At 43.6% G+C, this 21,801-nt stretch overlaps 1 protein-coding gene across 4 annotated transcripts in view; it reads left to right on the top strand.

Annotated features, from left to right (window-relative positions):
* The first annotated feature begins 828 nt into the window (after positions 1 to 828).
* The window catches only part of LOC147019021 (anoctamin-8-like), a 92,351-nt gene continuing 71,378 nt past the window's right edge, over positions 829 to 21,801 (top strand). The window contains exons 1-4 of one of the 4 annotated variants that reach the window (XM_085899183.1): positions 835 to 893; positions 6,956 to 7,041; positions 7,360 to 7,483; positions 19,373 to 19,508. In XM_085899183.1, coding sequence (XP_085755309.1) covers positions 7,011 to 7,041; positions 7,360 to 7,483; positions 19,373 to 19,508 — 291 coding nt within the window. In that variant the 5' untranslated portion in view covers positions 835 to 893; positions 6,956 to 7,010. Of the gene's footprint in view, positions 894 to 6,955; positions 7,088 to 7,359; positions 7,484 to 19,372; positions 19,519 to 21,801 lie in introns of those variants that run through there. The other 3 variants (XM_085899184.1, XM_085899185.1, XM_085899186.1) reach the window with 3 other exon arrangements.

The raw sequence follows: 21,801 nt of genomic DNA, 5'->3' as shown, positions 1-21,801 counted from the left end.
GGCTTCTAGGTATTTTGAAGTTTGGCAAATAACCCTGTACCACATGGTTGATTTATTGACGATTCACGGTCCTGTAAGGGACCCGTACCCTCGGAGTTTTCCGAAAGGTACGATCTAGATTCCGGGTGTGCGGTAGAGTCGACCCTACTGCTCCACCGAGCGGTCGTGCTCGCAACCGTCGCCCGGCTCCACAACAATATGACTAAACCAGATAATTATTCATCTCAACATGCAGGGCCATGTCAGAATAAATGAACATTCTTGATTATAAACAACCTTTTCAAAAATGTCTTGTAGATATACTTCCATACTTCAAAATGCGTTGCTCGTATAGTGCTAAGAGAGTTTCTTGTGTACCAGCAAGGCATTTTTCAGAATGGAACACAGTTGGTGCATGAAGATGGTGCCACATGCAACCCACCCAGAATGACCTCTGGTTGAGAAGCTGCAGAAAATCCAACCTCTGCCAAATAATATGCAAGAGCTGCAATAAAATCTCCTCCACATTTGAGAATATTTGGATTAGGCAGTCATGTCTCATGGTTTGACACCTTCACCAAGCAAAAACCTGATGACTCTTGATTGCATCTATATTCCATAATTTATTGACTTTTTTTTTGCTATCTCTGACCTACTTTTACTTCAATCCTACTATGATGACTACTCTTCGTGTATACCAGATGCCAGTGTATATGCAGTAGGTGTACATAGAATCTTCAGGATGTTTGTTAAGCACAGTTGAGATGTGTTCTAAAGACAGATTGACGTGCTCAGCACTTAATTCACTCTAGTTTACAGATGAATGCTTTAAATAGGACATGTATCCCGTTACAGGCAAGCGGGCTATGGAAACCTCGAGCTGCCCACCACGAGCTTCACAATGGTGCTTTGAGGTATGATTCACGTTTTCAACTTTCATTGGAAGGTGTGCTCGGGTTTCTGAAAGTAATATGATGTGTTAAAATCGTTGAAACTGCTCAAGACCTTAAAAAAAACAACCTCAAACTAATATATATTTGATATTATTGATGGCAATGGATGTTTCGCAGCTCATATGTTCAGCTTGTTGAAATGCAAACGCTGCTAGGATTAGGTTTGAGATATAAAGGTTTCCTCCCATTAAGTTCAATAATACAAAGTGGAGTCAGGAAGATTTGCTGCTGCTTTAAAATGGAGCGATTCCAGCAAGGTGGTTGAATTAAAATCTCTCCTGTAAATCAGATCATTTTACCTTGAACGACAAAATAACATTAAACAAGAGTGAGAATTGCTTTGCGACACATGTCCCCTACCAATGTAATATTTTCTAAGTCCAAAAAGGGTATAACTCTTTGAAAAATTGACGAAACGCCCTGAAACTCGAACTTATTCTGTAACTTATCGTATGAAATCCATGTACCAAGTTTCAGTTGAATATGTTAAAGGGTATGGGGAAAAAAGTCTGAAAAATTACAAATGGGATGGACAGACAGATGGAAGGACAGATGGAGAGATGGACAGAGTGAGAGAAACCTATTGTCCCTTCTATTGAATCCGAAAGGTGACTCATAAATGAGTTCCCTTACAAGAAACTTCAGCAGAGGTGGCCATTAGGCCCATCAAGCCTGCACAATGGTGGTCCGTGTTCTATTGTTTGATCGCTATTTTGTAAGTATGTTGGACTGAATGCACAAGTGCATCGGCAAACCAAACTTCCGTACAAATTTTTGTGCTGTCAATTTCTGCAAGGCATTTTATCACGTTGACCATACGACTGTGGTTGAAAAGATGATTCAAGTTGGAGTGAACCATGCAATTCTGTCCACAATGTCAAACTGTTCAGTGCATTGGAGCTACTTCCGATTCATTTTAATTCTCATGTGGTGTAATGCAGGGCAAGAAACTTTGGCTGATCATCATCTTCTTCATGATGGTCAATGATGCCACGACTGCATGCATACACTGATGGACATACATTGATGATCTCAGTATCATTGAAATATTGCAAAGAACTGAACTCCCACGTCTATTAATTACCTCTTTTAATTAAGAGCTATTAGACCATGTTTTTCTTTTTTTTCTGGTTCTGCGCATCTTGATTAGTGGTAAAGAGAAAAGTCCCACGTTGCAAAGAGAAAAGTCCCATGTTGCAAAGGGAAAAGTCCCACGTGGCAGAGAGAAATGTCCCACGTGGCAAAGAGAAAAGTCCCACGTGGCAAAGAGAAAAGTCCCACGTGGCAGAGAGAAATGTCCCACGTGGCAGAGAGAAATGTCCCACGTGGCAAAGAGAAATGTCCCACGTGGCAGAGAGAAATGTCCCACGTGGCAAAAAGAAAAGTCCCACATGGCATAGAGAAATGTCCCATGTGGCAGAGAGAAATGTCCCACGTGGCAGAGAGAAATGTCCCACGTGTCAGAGAGAAATGTCCCACGTGGCAGAGAGTAAAGTCACACGTGGCAGAGAGAAATGTCCCATGTGGCGAAGAGAAAAGTCCCATGTGGCAAAGAGAAATGCCCACGTGATAAAGAGAAAAGTCCCACGTGATAAAGAGAAAAGTTCCACGTGGCAGAGAGAAAAGTATCACATAGCAAAGAGAAAAGTCACACGTGGCGAAGAGAAAAGTCCCACGTGGCAGAGAGAAAAGTCACACGTGGCAGAGAGAAATGTCCCACGTGCCAGAGAGAAAAGTCCCACGTGATAAAGAGAAAAGTCCCACGTGGCAGAGAGAAAAGTCCCACGTGGCAGAGAGAAAAGTCCCACGTGGCAGAGAGAAAAGTCCCACGTGGCAGAGAGAAAAGTCCCACGTGGCAGAGAGAAAGTCCCACGTGGCAGAGAGAAAAGTCCCACGTGGCAGAGAGAAAAGTCCCACGTGGCAGAGAGAAATGTCCCATGTGGCGAAGAGAAAAGTCCCACGTGGCAAAGAGAAATTTCCCACGTGATAAAGAGAAAAGTTCCACGTGGCAGAGAGAAAAGTCCCACGTGGCGAAGAGAAAAGTCCCACGTGGCAGAGAGAAAAGTCACACGTGGCAGAGAGAAATGTCCAACGTGGCGAAGAGAAAAGTCTCACGTAGTGAAGAGAAATGTCCCACGTGGTGAAGGGAAAAGTCCCATGTGGTGAAGGGAAAAGTCCCACGTGGCAGAGAGAAAAGTCCTAGATAGCAAAGAGAAAACGGTGCCCATGACAACAGTTTCACCCAATTATAATAAAATGGAATATGTTTGTGAAATTATTCCTGCCAAACCTCAGGATTTTTTCCAGATATCAGATTGAAACTTACACAGTGTATTTGTATGTACGTGTGGCATATGTGTATAAAATCTGGTCAAAATTATTCAAAGGTCAAGGTCAATATCATCCAAAACATGCAAAACATATAATCGGCCGAAATTAGAAAATGTATCAGCCAGGTTTGTTAGACACAACATTCTATCATGTAAAACACGTGATGGGTCAAATTTTGCGCATTACCAAATCGCTGTTTCCATGGCAATTATTGTTTATTTGGACTTCGCAAGTAGCGTGCTATGCATGACATCTTTCATATTTTTCTGTTTGCTTATTTGTCTGTGAGAAGGATATCGCAAAAAGTTATGGATGAATTCAGCTGAAATTTGGTGGATAGGTTTGGAGTTTGCCAAGGACGAATCGATTCAATTTTGGTGAAGGTCCGTATTCAGATGTGAGAATTAAAATAATATATTTTAAAGTGATTCTTCACCATTGAGAGATAGGACCAAAAGATGCTACACATGTAGCATGATATCTCAAAACATTATTGATGGATTTGGATGAAACTCAGTGGACAGGTTGGGTGTCTGCCAAAGACGAATAATTTCTATTGTGGTGAATATTTAGATCCGGATATGAGGATTTTCTAATTTTTACTGCTGCCGCCAAAGGTGGATGGAGGTTATGCTTTCAACCCTCTCTGCTTGCTTTTCTGTCTGTCTGTCTGTGAGCAGGATATGCCAAAAATTTATGGATGGGTTTGGACAAAACTTGGTGGATAGGTTTGGTGTGTGACAAGGACGAATTAATTAGACTTGATGAAGATCCAGATCCAGATCCGAGAATTTTAAAATTAATTCTTCACCCTTTGAGATAGAGCCAAAAACGATATGTAGTGTAATATTTCATAAAGCTTTGGATAGATTATGACAAAACTCGGTGGATGATTTGGGGATGTGACAAGATTAGATTAGACAAGGAAATGAGCGATGAAGCTCATTTCCATTTGAACGGTTTTGTGAATAAGCAGAACTGTAGGTTCTGGGAATTAGAGAATCCTAAGGATATTCATCAACGTGAGTTGCATCCTCTCAAATGCACTTTGTGGTATGGTGTAACGTCAGAAAGGATTATTGGCCCTTATTTTTTTGAAAATGAGGATGACAGTGCAACGACGGTCACTAGTGAGTGGTATCGAGCCATGCTCGATAATTTTGTGCGTCCTGCAGTGAAGGATAAACCTGAGGTGTGGTTTCAACAAGATAGAGCCACTGCCCACATAGCACGAGCCACGGTGGAGCTTCCGAGGCAAATTTTTGGACACCGAATAATTTCGTCAAATTCAGAAATTTCTTGGCCATCACATTCTCCTGATTTGATGCCTACCGATTATTTTCTTCAGGGTTACCTTAAGGAGCGTGTATACATCAATAAGCCCCATGCAATTCAGCAGCTTAAGAACAACATCTGTGCAGAAATTTGAGGGCTGCAGCCAGAGTTATTGTCCGTGGTTATGGAAAATGCTGTCGAAAGAGCCCGTCTCTGCCAAGCCGAAAATGGAGGACATCTAAGCTGCATCATCTATCTATAATTCCAGAAATCTGTGTGTGTGTGTGTGTGTGTGTGTGTGTGTGTGTGTGTGTGTGTGTGTGACCGCTGTTTCTCGACAACCGCTGGTCCGATCTAATTGAAACTTGCCAAGTATATTGCTGCGGACCTGAGGATGTGCCTTTTCAAGGTTTGATATTAATTGGACAAGTGCTTCCCAAGTTCTGGCCATTTATTTACCAAACCAATGACAAGACACGTTGTTGCGTGGGCATTGCCGATGGGGAAGGGAAACTCAGCCGCGTTCCCCATTACGTGTTACAACGTACGGGCTTCCGGAGAGTGATGACTTCGTGTATTCTCATAATTTCTCGATTTCTTATGCACATTTATAGATAAACACAATGCTGCAAGTTATGATCGTTTTCATATTAGACGGTGTATAAATTTCGGTAACATCAGAGTGCTGGTGTGCTCCGAACCAGGAAGTAATTTTTTTTTCTCTTCTCTTCTCTTTTTGTTTTTCCTCGCGATGACATTGCGAAAAGGTAAAATACGTTGGCGCTAATTGAATAATTGGCCATTAAAACCTAAATTGCGAATCATCGTAACTGCGAATAATATGCGAACTTTTGCGCCACGCACGTACGGGCACGCGAGAGCGAAGAAACGGCCTGTGTGGTTGTTGTTTGTTGCTCGCGGTTGGAATATTTATTTATTAATATATTTTTTATTTTTTTACGGGCACGTACTAGTTTTTCTAAATAAAGCAAATTTATCTCCATTTTGTTCATTTTCTTTTGGTATAAAAATAATCATAAATTATAAAAAACAAAAAACAAATGTTATTTAATTTCTAAATCCCAAGGTGACTTTTGGGACACCCTGTATGTATGCTGAGCTTTAAGTAAGGAAGCAGCATGTACCATTTTTATTGTCTTTGGTATGACTTGGCCAGGGTTGAAACCACCAACCTCCCATACTAAGAGCACACACTCTGAACATTACATCAAGGAGTCTTGTATTGACTTGGATTCTTATTGTATTTAGCACACAGTACTTTCACTTGTGGCTCCATAGTTTTTGTGTGCAAGATATAAAACACCTTTTGCGAAGTCATTTTTGACTAAATCTTTTTTTTCCACTTGAAATATTTCAGATTTCCACATTTGGATGATATACAAGATAATTTAATTCCACTTATGCACTTAACTGGTCTCTTTGTCAACCTAGGTTAATTGGCGATCGATTGTTGGATATTGTATTGTACCACTGTATCATCATCATCATCATCATCATCATCATCATCATCATCATCATCATCATCATCATCATCTCGATGCCATGCTGGTACTTCAATGGAAAAATATACCTGGTGGTGGCCTGTCTCCTCTCAAAGCCAAGCTTTGGCAGGAATTTGTAATCTGGTCAGGGTGTGCCTGCGTTAACTCGCCGACTCTTCAGAAAAGACATCGTGGGGATGTTAACGTCTGCCAACTAATACTGGCAAGACGGGTCACCCAATTTAACGTTCCATCCGAGGGACGGCAAACCCAGATACAATGCCATGCCTGCAAAGCACCAACAGCACAGTCAATAATCAAACTCAGACTAAACAGATTGGAGGTAAGTACTTCACTTCCATGCCATCCTGTACCATCATATTATCCCATTGTAATTTGCTCATTCCATGTTACATTTGAAAGAATATCTTTATTATGTCCAGAAGTTTAGTGCAGGATTTTATCGGAGGACACATTTAATGTTTCTCCTGATTTTAACTTGTCAAATAAGTCATTGTTACTGTCTACTAAAGCCAAGGATATGAACGTTTTTAAAAACAGATTTTTTTCCTGTTTCTTATTTAATTTTCTCCTTTCTTTTTCAGTGCACCTGTTTAAACTTATGTTATATGAACTTGTATGACATTACCATGCTCTGTACTCGATAATTTCCCTTTACTTGAGCTTTATTTTCTTGAATGGAGAAGTTATGGCACAGGTTATTCTTAAATATAAAAATTCCATTCGATGATTCGAGGATATCACAAAAGGACAGATCAAAAATTATATTTTCTGATAATTATAAAAATTGTAGTTCAAAGGCCAAAAAAAAAGAGAGCTCCATTCGGAGTGAACAAATACGTTTTAATAATTTCACTATCGGTGTCTGGAATTCTTCCCATTTTTTTTTCCCAGTGAATCAAAACAAAGTGCAGAAGGTTTACAGTCTTTGTTCCTTTTGGTCGAAACCATGGAGTGTGATGTTGTCCTCTCGTTTAATGGTAAATGCATCATCATTCTCCCTCTTTTTGAACCTGCTGATCACAGGTGAGAGATACTTTGAATGATGTGCATTTGAGTCAAGGATTCATTTTTCCTTTTGTACCGAATGTCTGCCAATCAGTGCCTGAGGATGCGCCATCATTAAAACCAGTCTTGCTCATACCACTGCTTGTAGTCCAATGTGGTAGCTCGCCACCCCTACCCACAGGAGGGAATTCATCATCATCATCATCATCATCATCGTTTTACGGCCATTTCCATGCTTACATTTCACAGTGTGTGTATTTCATGCTGTGTGTGTGCACATATTTTAACAGAGAAGGCAGGAGATGTGCCTGTGCTTTGGCTGCTTGAACGACTGCGTAACCGTGCTCCACAAATATTGGTCAACGTGCGTCATGGTTTGAACCCCTACCTCTGCCTCACCGCAGCACAGAGCAGGCACGAAGTCACTTCTTCTGTTTTGCGATAAGAAATTGCTGCTGTTCATCCATAATATGACCCGAAAGTTTGCATGATGTGATTTTAGGTTTATCTTCTCCATTAAATTTCCATGTAAAGTTGGATAAGATTGGAATATGATCTAATAATGTTAGTCAAAAGTCCTGTCCAAATAGCAATTTTATCTGTTTGATATTTCACTCACTTTCTCACATATTCTTGCGTTGACAAGTCTGACTAGCACCACCCGTCGCACCAGAAGCTTTTGCTACTCCTGAAGATCACAGAGTGTATCAAATTCACACTGTCTTCAATTAACTGTTCTTTACCATTTATAAAAACCCAATGATTGCTCCCATCCGAGGCTGAACTTGGCGGCGCCACACGAAGGAGGCAAAACGTGGGAAAAAGTCTCTTATTTTAAAAAAAGGTTTATAATAATGAAATACGACACAGGGATAAACAAGACAACAGAACCCAGGCAAATCTGGCACATGACAACAAATATGGGAGATGAGGCATGAAAAACTGAACTTGTATAAACTTGGAAATAAAGCCTAACTCCTGAATAGCGCCATTTACCAGACTCACACACAATGAATAATGGGGACAGGTGAGGGCTTGTGGCTGCCAAGAGCTGGTTGGTGCTTCCACCACAGTGGCATGGTCATGTGGGTTGGCACAGCATGGACGAAGTGTTTTTCAGGGAGCGTTGGAGCTATGGAATGGCGATGTGGGAGGTGAGATGAGAGGAACTTCTCTTCCTCGGAGGTCAAAGCAAGACAAAGATGTTGACATTGCTTTGTGCAAAGTTCAACTGCTGCGTGGAGCATGGCCACGACCCTCATTAAATCTGGAACCGCCCTCATGCTGGGCAAGTGCCTGTTATTGGTTGCCCACCGATAGTGGGTGGGGCCATCTTCCTGTCTGTTCAGTCCTGTGGGATGGCCCTCTACAAAAGTGTTCCACCTTCCTCCATGACTCCGCAGCAGACCTCACCACCACGGCTTGCACAGCCTACCAGCCAAACAATTTGTAATGGTCATTCCTCCGAAAGGGAAATGTGCTTTCCAGTGTGCCTTTGGTGTTTAAATGTCCGGTGCCACAAGACCTCATCCGGTCTCGCCTGATTTACAGGTTTTACACAACAAGCGTACCCTACACTGTATTAAAGTTAACTCTCACTGCCTCATCATTGCACATATTACAATACTACTTACTCTAACATTTTCCCTGTTTCAAGAGTAATATAATCTTTGCAGACCAATGGACCGTACAATTCTTATCTGAAGCTAGTTATGGACCCCCCCACCACCTTCCACGTAAGAGGGGGGGGGGGTTGGGGGATTAAGAAAATGGCTGCTTGTAATGCTATGGAGAGCTAAAGAAACCACCAGTATTCCATGGTTCAGGCTGCGGCTAGTGAGTGGCCCAGTGTGAGTTGTGGGGAGGAGGGAGTGTGGGTGGGGGGGGGCGGGGGGGCTTCCGCTACCTTGCTTGGATGCTCGTAATCATGCTTACCTTTGGATATTCCTATCATCAAATACATCAGTGGTTTAATTCAGGTAGGAGAATAAAGAAGAATTTGAGAAAAACCTTGAACCTTAATGGACAGAGCAGATCAGATCCAAACGAGAACATGTTTTACAGCGTGTATGAAGTTTGTCTCGGACTGAGCAAGCTTAGTTGCTCACTACAGAAACGCTAACCGAGCAGTATATCTGACTGGGCCTGGTTCCGTTCAACCGATTGGAGCAATGTTAACATGTTGGTCTTTTTAAAACCAGGTAGTTGAGTAGGTAGGTCCTCGTCCTCTGAATGTGCTGCCGCTATGTTTTTTTTTTTTGAGGTCGGTTAATCCAGGCCATTTATGGTGAGATTGAAGATGACAAATTGCTGTGATATGTTGCCATTTCTCACATTTTGTACAAAATATATACGCTTTGAATTCCAGTTCTCCTTTTTCATTAGGATTGCCGTACATCTGGTTTTTCCTGGACATGTCCACCTTTTCGATCCTTAAATCTCCGTTCAGCCGGGTTTTTTTAATACCAAAAAATGTCTGGGATTTTGCCATTTTTTTGCTTTTGCATTTTTAAAGGGTTAAATTTTAAGAAATGGGAAACATTTTATTTTTTTAAACCTTATTTAAATGGTTAAACCATTTTTGTACATTTTCTTATGGTGATAAAATGTGGGTTCAGAATGTTTGGACCATGACAGTTTGGTACAAGTCTTTATGACTCAATCATGGCATAATGGAGAGAGAAAGAGAAAGAGAGACTGACTGAGTCAGACTGAGTCTGAGTCTGACTGTCCAGTGGGGTGCTCAGTCCGCAATTCAATGTCTTTTCTGAGTCCATACCATACACACTTGTTTGATATTCTTGAAGAGCTCTTTATTTGATATTTTATTTTACGAGCCCCAAACACGATGCCAAAAATGAAAGTGTAAATTCACTGCAGAACTAAAGACAAAATACCAGTATTTTTGAAGTGGTTGAGAAGAATGGGAAGCTGAGTGCTCGGGATGTAGGCTGGTATTAGTGGAATGTACGTCTCTGTGTGAAATATAGGTTTTATTAATTTACAATCTCATGTTGACTCAGACAAGCACAATATTTCCAGTGATCATTTAGTTTTTCGATTGGAAGAACGGCGGTTTGCAGTAAAAATTTATCGAGGTCTGGGGCACCTAATGAGGCTGTCCGTCCTTCAAGCCAAAGCCACGAAAACCTGCTCTCTGGGCCCTCTCCCCTTACTCTTCACTGATTGGCCGGTGGAAACAAACCCTGGTTGTGTCAGATGAGTGAACGGATGCTACCCAGACTCTAAAAGACAGAAGCCTTCCCTCCCCCAGTGAGGGAGTCTATCCAAGCATCCTGGTTTCATGTAGACGACAAAGTCCCGGGTGTGGGCCGGTGTGCGTACGGCTCGACCCCTGCGTGTGGTCCTCGATGGTGGGGCAGGCGTCAGCATTAGGGGTTGAGTCTCACCATATAGTGTGGATGGCTGTTTGGTGGTGGGCGCAGCTGACACTGTCGGTTCCTCAAGGAAGGCTGGTTTGAGGCAGTCATTCATGACATTTTGGATCCGCCGTGGCGATGTATCACAAAGGTTTTGTTTGTTCTGCTGATTACCAGGAAAGGCCCTTGTATCAGTGTGCAGACCACATCTTGCCTCACACGACATGCTTGGCAATGGTAGGAGAGACAGGTACATGCATCTTGTGTCGATTGTGCCAGCCAGGAGAGACTGATCGTTACTGGAGTGTACAGCAGCAGAGGCAGCGTACAAAGTCCTCCAGCATAGATGATAGTGTACTTGACGGCATCTACATGACGAAGAGGGCTTTAGCTTAGTCTAGGCAGAAACACCGAGCATAGAACAAGTTTTTCAAATTAGGAAGTGATACTGACCTGTCAATGTACAACTAGTTGAGGAATTACCTTTGCTCTCCCTCAAGGAACCTCTGTCAGGAGTTTTAGGAGAAGGTTATGAGGGATGTGAAGGCGAACCCCAAGAAATGTTTGCGGTATGTAAATCGCAAGACCAAGACGAGAGTCAAAGTTGAAAATCTGACAAAGGATGAGAATACAATTGCCGCATCTGATCAAGAGAAGGCTGACACCTTAGCAAGACATTTGAATGAGTGTTCACCATTGAGGATACATCTCAGATTCTAATGATCCCTCACCAGAGTGCAGAACTTTTGTTCAGCAACATTTTAATATCTGAGAAAATAGTCAGGAGGAAGTTGGAGCACTTGAAAACCAATAAATCTCGTGGTCCAGATGGAGTTCGCCCAAGATTGTTTAAGGAGGTGGCTCAGGAGAGCCATTCCCTTGACTATAATCTTCAACAGGTCGACGAAGGATGATGTTCTACCATGTGATTGGAAACATTCTATCACTCCCATATATAAGAAAGGCAGCGGTAAAGAACCCGAGAACGACAGACCTGTCAGCTTCACAACAGTGGTTGCAAAGGTCAGGGAGTTGATAGTGAGTAATGCCAAAAGTAAAGCATTTGATGTCGCATGACTTGTTTTCTGATGCTCAACTTGGGTACACCCTGGGAGGTCTTGCATAACTCAGCTCCCGTGGCAGTTGGAAAACTGGACTAGATCACTAGATGACGGAGTGCCTGGCGGATGTCATTCTTCTTGACTTTCACAAAACTTTTGATTTGGTCCACCACAGTTCAGACTCCCAGAGAAAGCAAGATCGCATGATATTGAAGAACCACTGATGTTTCTGGTAGCTTTCTTCACTAAGAGGTGACAAAGGGTCATTGTGAATGGAGCCAAGTCAGATTGGGTAATGTACTTAGTGGAATACAGCATGGTAGATGTCCTTGGTCTGTCGCTATTTGTTATCTTCATCTATTACCTGCCGACATCAATCAGTCGCAGTATCCCACTCTACGCAGATGATGCAAAAGTGTGTAGACCACCTTTCGACCAAGCATTGGCTTCAGTCATCCAGAAGATCCAAGAATTTTCGATGGTGTCATGGAACGGTCACGGGTATGGCTACTTCCTTCCAATCTGAACAAATGCAAGACTCTGCATCTGGGTATAGTTAACATCAGGAAGCCATACCCTATGGGGAATGCAGAGTTGCAGGAAGTGATTGAGGAGATCGACCTTGGAACAATCATGGATAGGTTGACAAGGACAACCAAACATTGGCCCAATGAAATGATCCTTTGTGAGTCTGGATGAAGAAACCCTCCTTGTGGTGTCCAAGGCACTGGTACCTCCATTGTTGGAGTATGGCAACATTTCCTGGCACGTAGAATTCCTGGTGGACATCAATGAAGTTGAACATGTCCAGAGATGAGCTACAAAGATGCTTCCCATGCTCCGTGAACTTTCCGATCCAGAGAGACTCCAGCATTTGAATATGCATTCGCTTTACTACCACCGCAGCTGTGATGATATGACCCAAACGTTTAAGGCGTTACTCGGAATTGACCGGATAAGACTGCAACATTTCTTCACTCTGGATGAATACCCTTCAACGCAAGGCCACTCTTTTAAAGTCTTTGTGGCGAGGTGCAGATTAGACGTAAGGAAACTGTTCTTCAGTCAGAGGGCAGTTAAAGACTGGAACAGTATTCCATGAAATGTGGATGCTCAGTTTTTGAATCCTTCAAACGTAGTCTACACAAGCTTTGGTGGGGTGAGTGTTTCAACTTGCACTGACCGTCATCCATGAGCACCGTTACTATCGCACCAATTTAACCCAGTACCAATCCAGAGTGCAGACTGGAAGACCTACAGGACCACCTTCACTTCCGTAGACATGATAACTATGATGGTGGCCTGAACAAATTGCCAGGCAGTCGGAGCGGTCAGCCATAGACCGATTCTGTCACCGTGTGGTTGAGATCATCCTTGAGCATAGAACGGAATCCGAGAAGTATGATGGGGAGTTTTTCCACCAAATTGAGGCAGGAAGGTGGGATATCTTTGTGCATGTGGCCCCACACAAAATGCGTGGAGATGAGGCATTGCATCATGTGCATCCCCGGGTCAGACAGCTTGTGGAGGGTGCCATAAATTATATTTGGCGGTAGGTTGTCGGCACAATCGGTCGTTTGTTCCTGTGGTGACGTCACAATTAAGAGGGTGCGTTCACTACACAGCCGAGGAACATCTTCTGCTTTCATGATGTTGTTTGCTGTCCACGATGTCTGGACCGTGTCGTCGATGGCTTGTGCCAGTGCCATCTGCCGCATGCTAATTGTCTCCTCAACTGTGTTAATGGCAGAACAGGATAGAGCATCCATCACTACATTCTCATGTCCTCCAACATGCCGAATATCCAACATGAACTTTGTGATGAAGGACATTTGCCAAGTTTGATGAGGCGGATATTTTGTGTTGCTGTGCAATCATATGGTAAGCTGCTTGTGGAGCGCAAACACACAGAGATCTCGGCCTTCTATGAAACACCAGAAGTGTTTCATAGCTTGGTAGATGGCAAGCAGTTGTTTGTCAAAAGTGCTGCACAGAAAGTCTTGGCACAGCTCCACCACCTTACTCTTCGCTGATTGGTTAATGCAAACAAACCCCGTTTGCACCGGATGAGCAAACGGATGTTACCTGACTCCGACAGGGAGAACTTGCTGTAAAGGTATATGGATGCTTAGTTAGATTAAATTAATCGTATAAATGGAGTAAGTACATTGTAGATCGGTAAATTGTTCACGGAGTTTGGATACAACACGTGCATGGTGAGCCAAATAGCCTCTTGGTTTTTAGGTTGTTTTTTTTTGGACATCCTTAAATTATAAGGATGTCCAACAAACTGAAAAAGAGAGGATGATCACCTGTCTCTGTTATCATCTGAGCTCAAGCGTTTGGATATTGGTATTGCAGCTCTCTCTGAGGTTCGGAGACAGGAATGCAGTGAGATCATGGCGGGTGGTTACACCTACTATTGGTCTGGTCGCTCTGATGGTTACCATACTCAAGGAGTTGCTGTAGCTGTGTCCAATAAGCTGACTGAGGTAACAACGGTATATGCTCCGAATGAGGCGAGTGATCTCAGCGTGAAATACACATTCTATGCCGCGCTTGAGTCTGTGGTTGATCAGTGCCCCAGGCGAGAGACACTTCTAGTCTTGGGGGATTTAAATGCATCAACTGAAACTGATAGGGATGGTTATGAGACGTGTGTGGGTCCCCATGGGTCAGGAACTGTGAACCTGAATAGCAATAATTTCCTTGAACTTGCAAGAAGTCATGGACTTAGGGTGGCCGGTTCATGGTTTCAGTGCCCACAAGCTCATCGCTGGACTTGGTATTCTAACGCTGGCGGTGTGGCAAAGGAGATTGACCATGTCCTCGTTGATGGTCGCTGGAGGATGAGCCAGAACTGCAGGGTCCACCAGAGTGCTCAGTTCCTCAATAATGACCACAAGCTTGTTGTAGCGTCTGAAGTTGCATCTTAAATCCTGGAGAATGTTACCATCCCAGCCTCGGCTTGATGTTGGCAAACTCAAGGATAAGAGGGTAGCTGAGGAGTTTGCCAACACATTGAGTGGAGATTTGGGGAGTTTGGGTGCTTTGGGGAATCCTGAAGAGTTGTGGAGTGTCTTCAAGACAACCGTCCTTGATGTTGCCGGTGGGTGTCTTGAAACTCACCGTCGGGCGAAGAAGAATTTTGTCTCTCAAGGGACACTGGATACCATTAGCCAGAGTCGCAGGGCCAGGCTGAATGGCAGAGCTGAGCTGTTCAGGGAGCTGAGGCATAAAACTAAATGCACTAAGGGTGGACAAGGAGGCCTATGTGCGAGGTATCAGTGAGGGGGTAGAGCATCACCTGTGGTCAGGTGATTCTCGTCCTGCTTTCAGGGGAATTCGCGCATTGCGTTCCTCCAAGACTGTCCCTCGATCTATTGCAGTTAGAGCAGAGGGAGGTGGGCTCTTGACAGAGGAGTCCGAAGTGAAGGCCCGCTGGGCCGGTTACTTTGAGCGGCTGTACCAAGCTGATCCACCAGCTGTCGAGTTGGATGTCAGAGTTGTTACTATCCGTATTGCTGACGCTCCATTCAACTGTGGTCCACCTTCGTTCGTGGAAACACAGGCTGTGGTGAACCGGTTGAAATGGGGAAAAGCTCCAGGGATCTGTGGCATCTTTGCTGAACTTCTCAAGGCTGGTAGAGATGCTGTACTCATGTTGTTGCATGCAGTTCTTTGCTCTGTCTGGAACACAGGCATCATCCCAAATGACTGGAAGATGAGCCTTGTTGTCCCTCTCTGGAAAAGGAAGGGTGATCGCCAAGACTGCAACAACTACCGAGGGGTGACGCTGCTCTCAGTTCCGGGCAAGGTCTTTGCTCGGATAATTCTTGATAGGGTTCGCCACCATCTGCTTGAGCACCAGCGTCCAGAGTAGTCAGGCTTTACACCAAAGAGGTCAACGATTGACCGTATCCTTGCACTTCGTTTCCTCACCGAACGCAGACGAGAGTTTCGGCAGGGGCTGCTTGCAGCCTATGTTGATCTCTGTAAAGGGTTTGTTTCAGTGAATCGGGATGCCCTCTGGAGGATTCTTGGTCTTCGTGGGGTGCCACCAAAACTGATCAATCTGATATCTGAATTATATTCTGGAACTGAGAGTGCTGTGACATGTGGTGATACCATCTTTGTCTTATTTCCAGTTGTTACTGGAGTTCATCAGGGATGTGTACTAGCCCCACACTTTTCAGCACTTGTATGGACTGGATTCTTGGGAGGATGTCGGAGAGATCAAGCTGCAGTGCATCTTTAGAAATGTCAAGGTCGCTGACCTTGATTTTGCAGATAATGCAGTCTTCTTTGCGGAGATTCCAGATATCCCTTTGGGGGCCCTCAAAGTGCTGAATGAGGAGTTGGAGCCACTGGGATTACGGGTTTCCTGGGTCAAAACTAAGATCCAGGCTTTCATTGACTTCTTGGATGCTGCTATCCTGTCTGTACCTGTTTGTGGCGAGGATATTGAGGTCACGGAGAGATTCACTTACCTTGGCAGTGATATTCATGTCTCTGCTGGCTGTGACACCGAGGTCAATAGACGTCTGTGTCGGGCCAGGGGAGTCATGGACTCACCGGATCATGGGATGTGTTGCTGCCAGTACCTGTGTGGGAGGATGAAAGTCCGAGTCTTCAGGTCCTTGGTGCTTCCAGTCTTGCTCTGTGGGTGTGAGAATTGGATTCTGACCAGGGATCTAAGACAGAGACTTCATTCCTTAGGTACCAGGTCTCTTCGGAGAATCCTTGGCTATCGCTGGTCGGACTTTGTGTCCAACAAGCAGTTGCTGAGAGAGACTCAAATGAGATTTGTTACTTGCATAGTCCATGAGCGTCACCTGCGGCTGTACGGACATGTGGCTCATTTCCCTGATGCTGATCCTGCTCACCGGATTCTCTCGGCGAGGGAGCCTCATGAGTGGGGGAGGCCAATGGGCCGACCACGTGCCTTGTCGTTGCAGCAGGTTGATCAGCATCGCAAGGAGATGGGGATGGGCCAGACATCTGCCTGGGGGATGGCCCGACGGAGGCCCCTGGAGTACCCGTGGAAAGTGGATGCAGCGATGCACTGCTCAGGCACACGCTTCCATAACTGACCTGACCTTACATTGTACACAAGTAGGCCCATGATCCCCCGTCATTAATTAACTCAATAAAATGAATTGGAAAGGGTAAAATACTTCCATTCAATATGCGACTTTCGAAATGACTTCATCCTCCCCAGCATGCTTGGTCCGCATGTGCAGAAACCCTAGGAAACGGGAGTGTTCAGGGAAACATAAAGTATGTCGTATGTGCGAGATAATGATTGTTACCTAAAATGGTTCACAAAGTTTCTAAAAGAAGCCGAAAATACTTGGAAACATCCCTGTGAGAAAGGTGTTGTGCCTCTTCATAAGCATAACAAACGATATACGGAACTTTCTGAACTCTCCCAGAAAGCTCTCCTTACTGCAAACTTCTAGGAAGTGAAGGTTGTCCTGTGGAGGTGGACTGGTACAATCCTGTAGGTTTGTAGACGAGTGCGTTCAACCCAATCCTTCGACCATCGCTGCTAGTAAGTGGACTTTGAACCTTGCATGATTACCTCGTTTGAACATGGCAGTCTTGGTTATTTATGTAATGGACGTCTGCTGGGAGTGGGAGCTGTGAGAGCCATTATAAATATATATTTTTGTCTAGTTCCTGGCCACAAGAGAAGTTTGGTAAAAGAGAAGCGTGTGTGTGTGTGTGTGTGTGTGTGTGTGTGTGTGTGTGTGTGTGTGTGTGTATGTGTGTGTGTTTGTGTGTGTGTGTGTGTGTGTGTGTAATATCCACTGCCACTTGCTCGCTTGTACTAACAGGAGATGGTATGAACTCGACACCTCTCATCTCCGGATATTTCCCGTATTCCTTTCATGCCCTTGAGTCCGATTTGCATTCGGGAACAGAATAATTTTCGTTAACCATTCTGAAATTGCCACTCTTTCGTCTAAGTGCTGAAAATGTTGTTTAAAAAAAAAAAAACTATTTAAATTATTGTACACATTTTGCACTTGCAACGGCAGGTTAAGTGTGCCCGGCAAGCAGAGCCATGTCGCTGAAAACACACACGTACACAGCGCATGCACAAAATTCATTCTTACGTCATTTTGAAATATGTATTAAAAGACAAGCCGGTAGGTGACATGGGTGGTCGCTAGACTAAGGTGAATTTGAAATATGTAGACAAGAGAACACATCAGATGGCATTTTTACCGTTCGTTGTTCCATATCGGAACATGACGAGCAACTGTCCATTCATCATTTGTGTTCGATTCCCTAACCCTACGTTAGGGAATCCCAACGCAAACGTTGGGGTGAAAGCATATAGTAATATAATTGCATACTAGTCATACAGTTTTTGACGGATCGGGCTGAAAATTTTTGACAGAGGTTGACAAGCCGGTAGGTGACGAGGGATTCAATAGGATCGAAGCGCTGGATACGATGCTTTTCATTCTGACCGATCCACCGACGAAGATTCATTGCCAAGACGTATTGGTTCACATACAATTGTTCCTCTGCCTGGCAAGATTTGTCCTATTGAGTAGTTTGCCAACTTGCACTCATAAAAATTACGGTAAATGGAGACCCTATTTTTGAAGGACTACCATTTGTAAAATAATTGGTTTGCTGGTTTGTGCTGTGGAGCCTCGCGTTGCAGACAGACACACACACACACACACACACACACACACACACACACACACACACACACACACACACACACGGAAAACCCAATAAACTTCTCTCAATGCTCTTGTTTGACCACACCTCCTGAGCCACACAATATTTTTCATAAGCCACGCCCACTTCCCATAAGCCAAGCCCACTTTCCTATGCCACCCCCACTTTTCATCAACCACATCCACTTTCCCTAAGCTCCACCCACTTTCCTAAGCCCCTCATAAAAAATGACGGTAAATAGACACCCGATTTTTGAAGGACTACCATTTGAAAAATAAAACCTCAATCAAAAATCGGCTCAAGTAAAATTTTTTAAATATCTCGAAGTGTTTAATTCCGAAGTCTCGTTTCTCCACATTCAAAACTGAAGGACAAGTATTGAAAATACTGTACGCGGTTTTTCGGCCGCTGCACAGCAACGGGTAGTTGCTTGGCAACGAAATTCAAACGTGCACATTCCCAGACCATATGGCACCTGTTGGCAAAGTTTCATCGAAATTGGTTCGCTGTTTTGTGCTGTGGAGCCTCGCGTTGCAGACACACATACACACACACAGACGGAAAACCCGACAATAAGGGATATCTAGCATATATAACGAATCCAATTATAGTGCGTAGAAAAGCGTGGAAGCCGATTTTTGATTTTCGAAATTTTTTTTTCTTTCGGATTTTTTTCAAAAATTTCACAGTCCCGTTGATAGGCAACGGTGGCGTCCATAGCAACGGTCCTCAAAAGCATACAACTTGATCCTGGTATGAACCTACCAATCAAGTTTCACTAAAATCGTTTGACTCCTCTGGCCTCCAGAGCTGTCCATTACATACAAACATACAGACAGACGGAAAACCTGAGAATAAGGGTCGTCTAGCGACCACCCAATAAAGAAATGAAGAAAAGGTAATGGTAAGAGGGAGGGTTTATTCTGAATGGTGGTGTCAGACGGGTGGCTTTGAATTGTGGGAAACTATATATATGGACACTTGTGATTATGTCTGTTGAAATGATCAAGTCATAAGTGTTCAACGTGACCTCATCTAGTCATAGATCTCCATTGTGATTCGATAATTTTAGTTTTCAACTACACTGTAATTTTGGATTGAATTTGGATTTTTGTTTTTCTTATTTTCAACACGTTTGCAAATATGGTCTTGTGCAGCTTGATGAACGGAGCCGAACGACTCGGCCTTTTGAAGCCCCTCCGTGCAGACCTGGGTGGATCTCTGCGCCCGTTCACCGTTGCCGAGTGTGCTCTCTTCGGCAGCATTTGTGGAGACACATTGTTCTCATCTCAGGCACGACCAGGTCCCATTATTTATTCACCCGTGTTGGCATCAATCGCAGAAAATGAAATGAAATGGTGTCAATCAATGGTTGTACAAATGTAATCGGGTAGAGTTTAATAATACGAGTACACCCACTCCCTCCGTGAGTGGCAGGAAGGGTCATGTTATGTAGATCTCTGTGGTACATGGATTACAGTAGATCTCGACTCGGGGCCTGCTTAATCATCCAAGCAAGCACTCCGTTTGAAACCATTGATAAGGAGCAGCGAGCTTGGCAAGCACTACCTTGCTGCTTGGTAACTGAACACACCCCTTCTCCAAGGAGGACAAAACTCTTGGAGAGGGGGGATTAGTAAGTATTAATATTAGTATTAGTTAGACTTGTAAGTATTTATATTATTCGTAATTATTAATATTGTTTTGAAATAATATTAATATTATGCTATTATCATAAGTGTTGTTGTTACTTTTGTTATAATAGAAGCGGCCTTGGAAGAATGCCACGATAAAGCTATCTCAACACGGATATACACCTTAGGATGGATTTCGCCTATGGTGGCATACCCCCTTGGGGAGGGGGGGAAATGAAGTCGTGACAACCTCTATCGTGTGACCCTTAGTCCTCCTTTCAAGTTTGGTTGAGATTGGATAAGTAACCACTGAATGTATCTCAGTCAGACAGTCAGATAGACACCAAATTGCATATTTTAGTATGATGATGAATTCTCTTAGAATTAACTTCAATACAAGAGATGGCAATAGTCTCATCAAGCTTGCACAATAGTTTCCAACCTGTGGTGTTCTGTTCTTTTAAATACTGAGCATCAAGCAAGTAAGCATCACACACCGTTTTTAAAGTCTTTGGTTTGATTCGGCCAGCGGACGCTCTTACCATTACACCACCGAGTCTGCGTTACCCTCTCAAGAAACTTCATACAATGTAAAGGAACGATGACGAAATTTGCTGGAGGAGGTTGTTGTGCCATCTTGCCTGAGTCATAACTACACCCATATTTATAATAATAATAATAATATTAATAATACCATTCCTTTCATGCCATTGGGCATATAGGGCTGCCGAAGCAGTTTCATTCACAAGGAGAAGCAGTCCTGGACAGGTCACCACTCCAACGCAGGTTACCCCAAAATGGTTATTACCCCAACACACTGGTACTCATTTTGCCAACCTCAGAAGGATGACAGGCCAAGTCAACCCCATCTGGTTTTAATTCAATGGCAAACAGGGGCTCCAACTCAGTACCCTAAGGTCCTAACAAAGGTCCTAAGCCAACCACCTAAACCATTAAACTCACACCAGACTTAACCCTGTGTATAACTATTTATTGATTCATGGAGAAATCGGTCTAGTAGCACATGTGTGGAGTAGAAAAAAAAATTGAACACAAGCCAATGAAGATGAAAGATGGATTATCCTGTTTGCTTTTCCCTTCTGAGCACCTAACTCATGATACCACATCCTTACAGATTCCTTGGAAGTCCCATGTACTGTTATACTGGGGTTTTTTGTATACATAATCGAGGCTCGTGGAAGAGCCAGTCCACTGAATGGATCAGGATGTCACAGCCAAAACATGCTAAACACGCATGTGTGGAGAAGGAAACTCCATGAAGGTAAAACTGGAAAATTAGGAGGAATTTGTGGGAGGAGGGGGGAGGTTAACAAGGGTATAAAAAGATCATGGTTTTGGATGGAGGATAACTTGAGATTGTGGCAGCAATCTTTTTTGAGTAAGGGCTTCCTTATTGCAACCCTACCATACAAGCCAGACTTGTGGAGTGCTTGGAATATTGTTGTCACATGCACACAGTGACGAGTCTTTGCCATAAAGGCCTGTAGCTCTTTCAAAGTTGCCATTGGCCTCTTGGTGGCCTCTCTGATCAGTCTCCTCCTTGATTGGTCATCCAGTTTGGAAGGACGGCCTAATCTAGACAGAATCTTTGTAGTACCACACGCCTTCCACTTCTTAATGATTGTCTTGTGACTACTCCAAGGGATATTGAGGCCTTTGAAATGTTTTTTATATCCATCCCCTGATCTGTGCCATTCCACAACTTTATCCCGGAGGTCTTTTGAAAGCTCCTTGGGGCTCATGGTTGAGTCTTTGCTGTGAAATGCACCACCAAGCAGAGGAAACCAACAGGAACAGCTGATTTTATTGTGAAATAATCAGAATCACTCTGATGTAACATAGGTGGAGCCAATTAACTTGGTGTGTGATTTTGAAGGTGATTGGTTACACCTGAGCTAATTTATAATTGCTATTACAAAGGGGGGGGGGGT

This window comes from Eptatretus burgeri, chromosome 10 (assembly GCF_056783735.1).
Source record: "Eptatretus burgeri isolate ZD-2024b chromosome 10, Ebu_testis_v1, whole genome shotgun sequence".
NCBI classification, from domain to species: domain Eukaryota; kingdom Metazoa; phylum Chordata; class Myxini; order Myxiniformes; family Myxinidae; genus Eptatretus; species Eptatretus burgeri.
The sequence above is the reverse complement of the archived record's forward strand: the minus strand, read 5'-3'. Positions and strand labels throughout refer to the sequence as shown.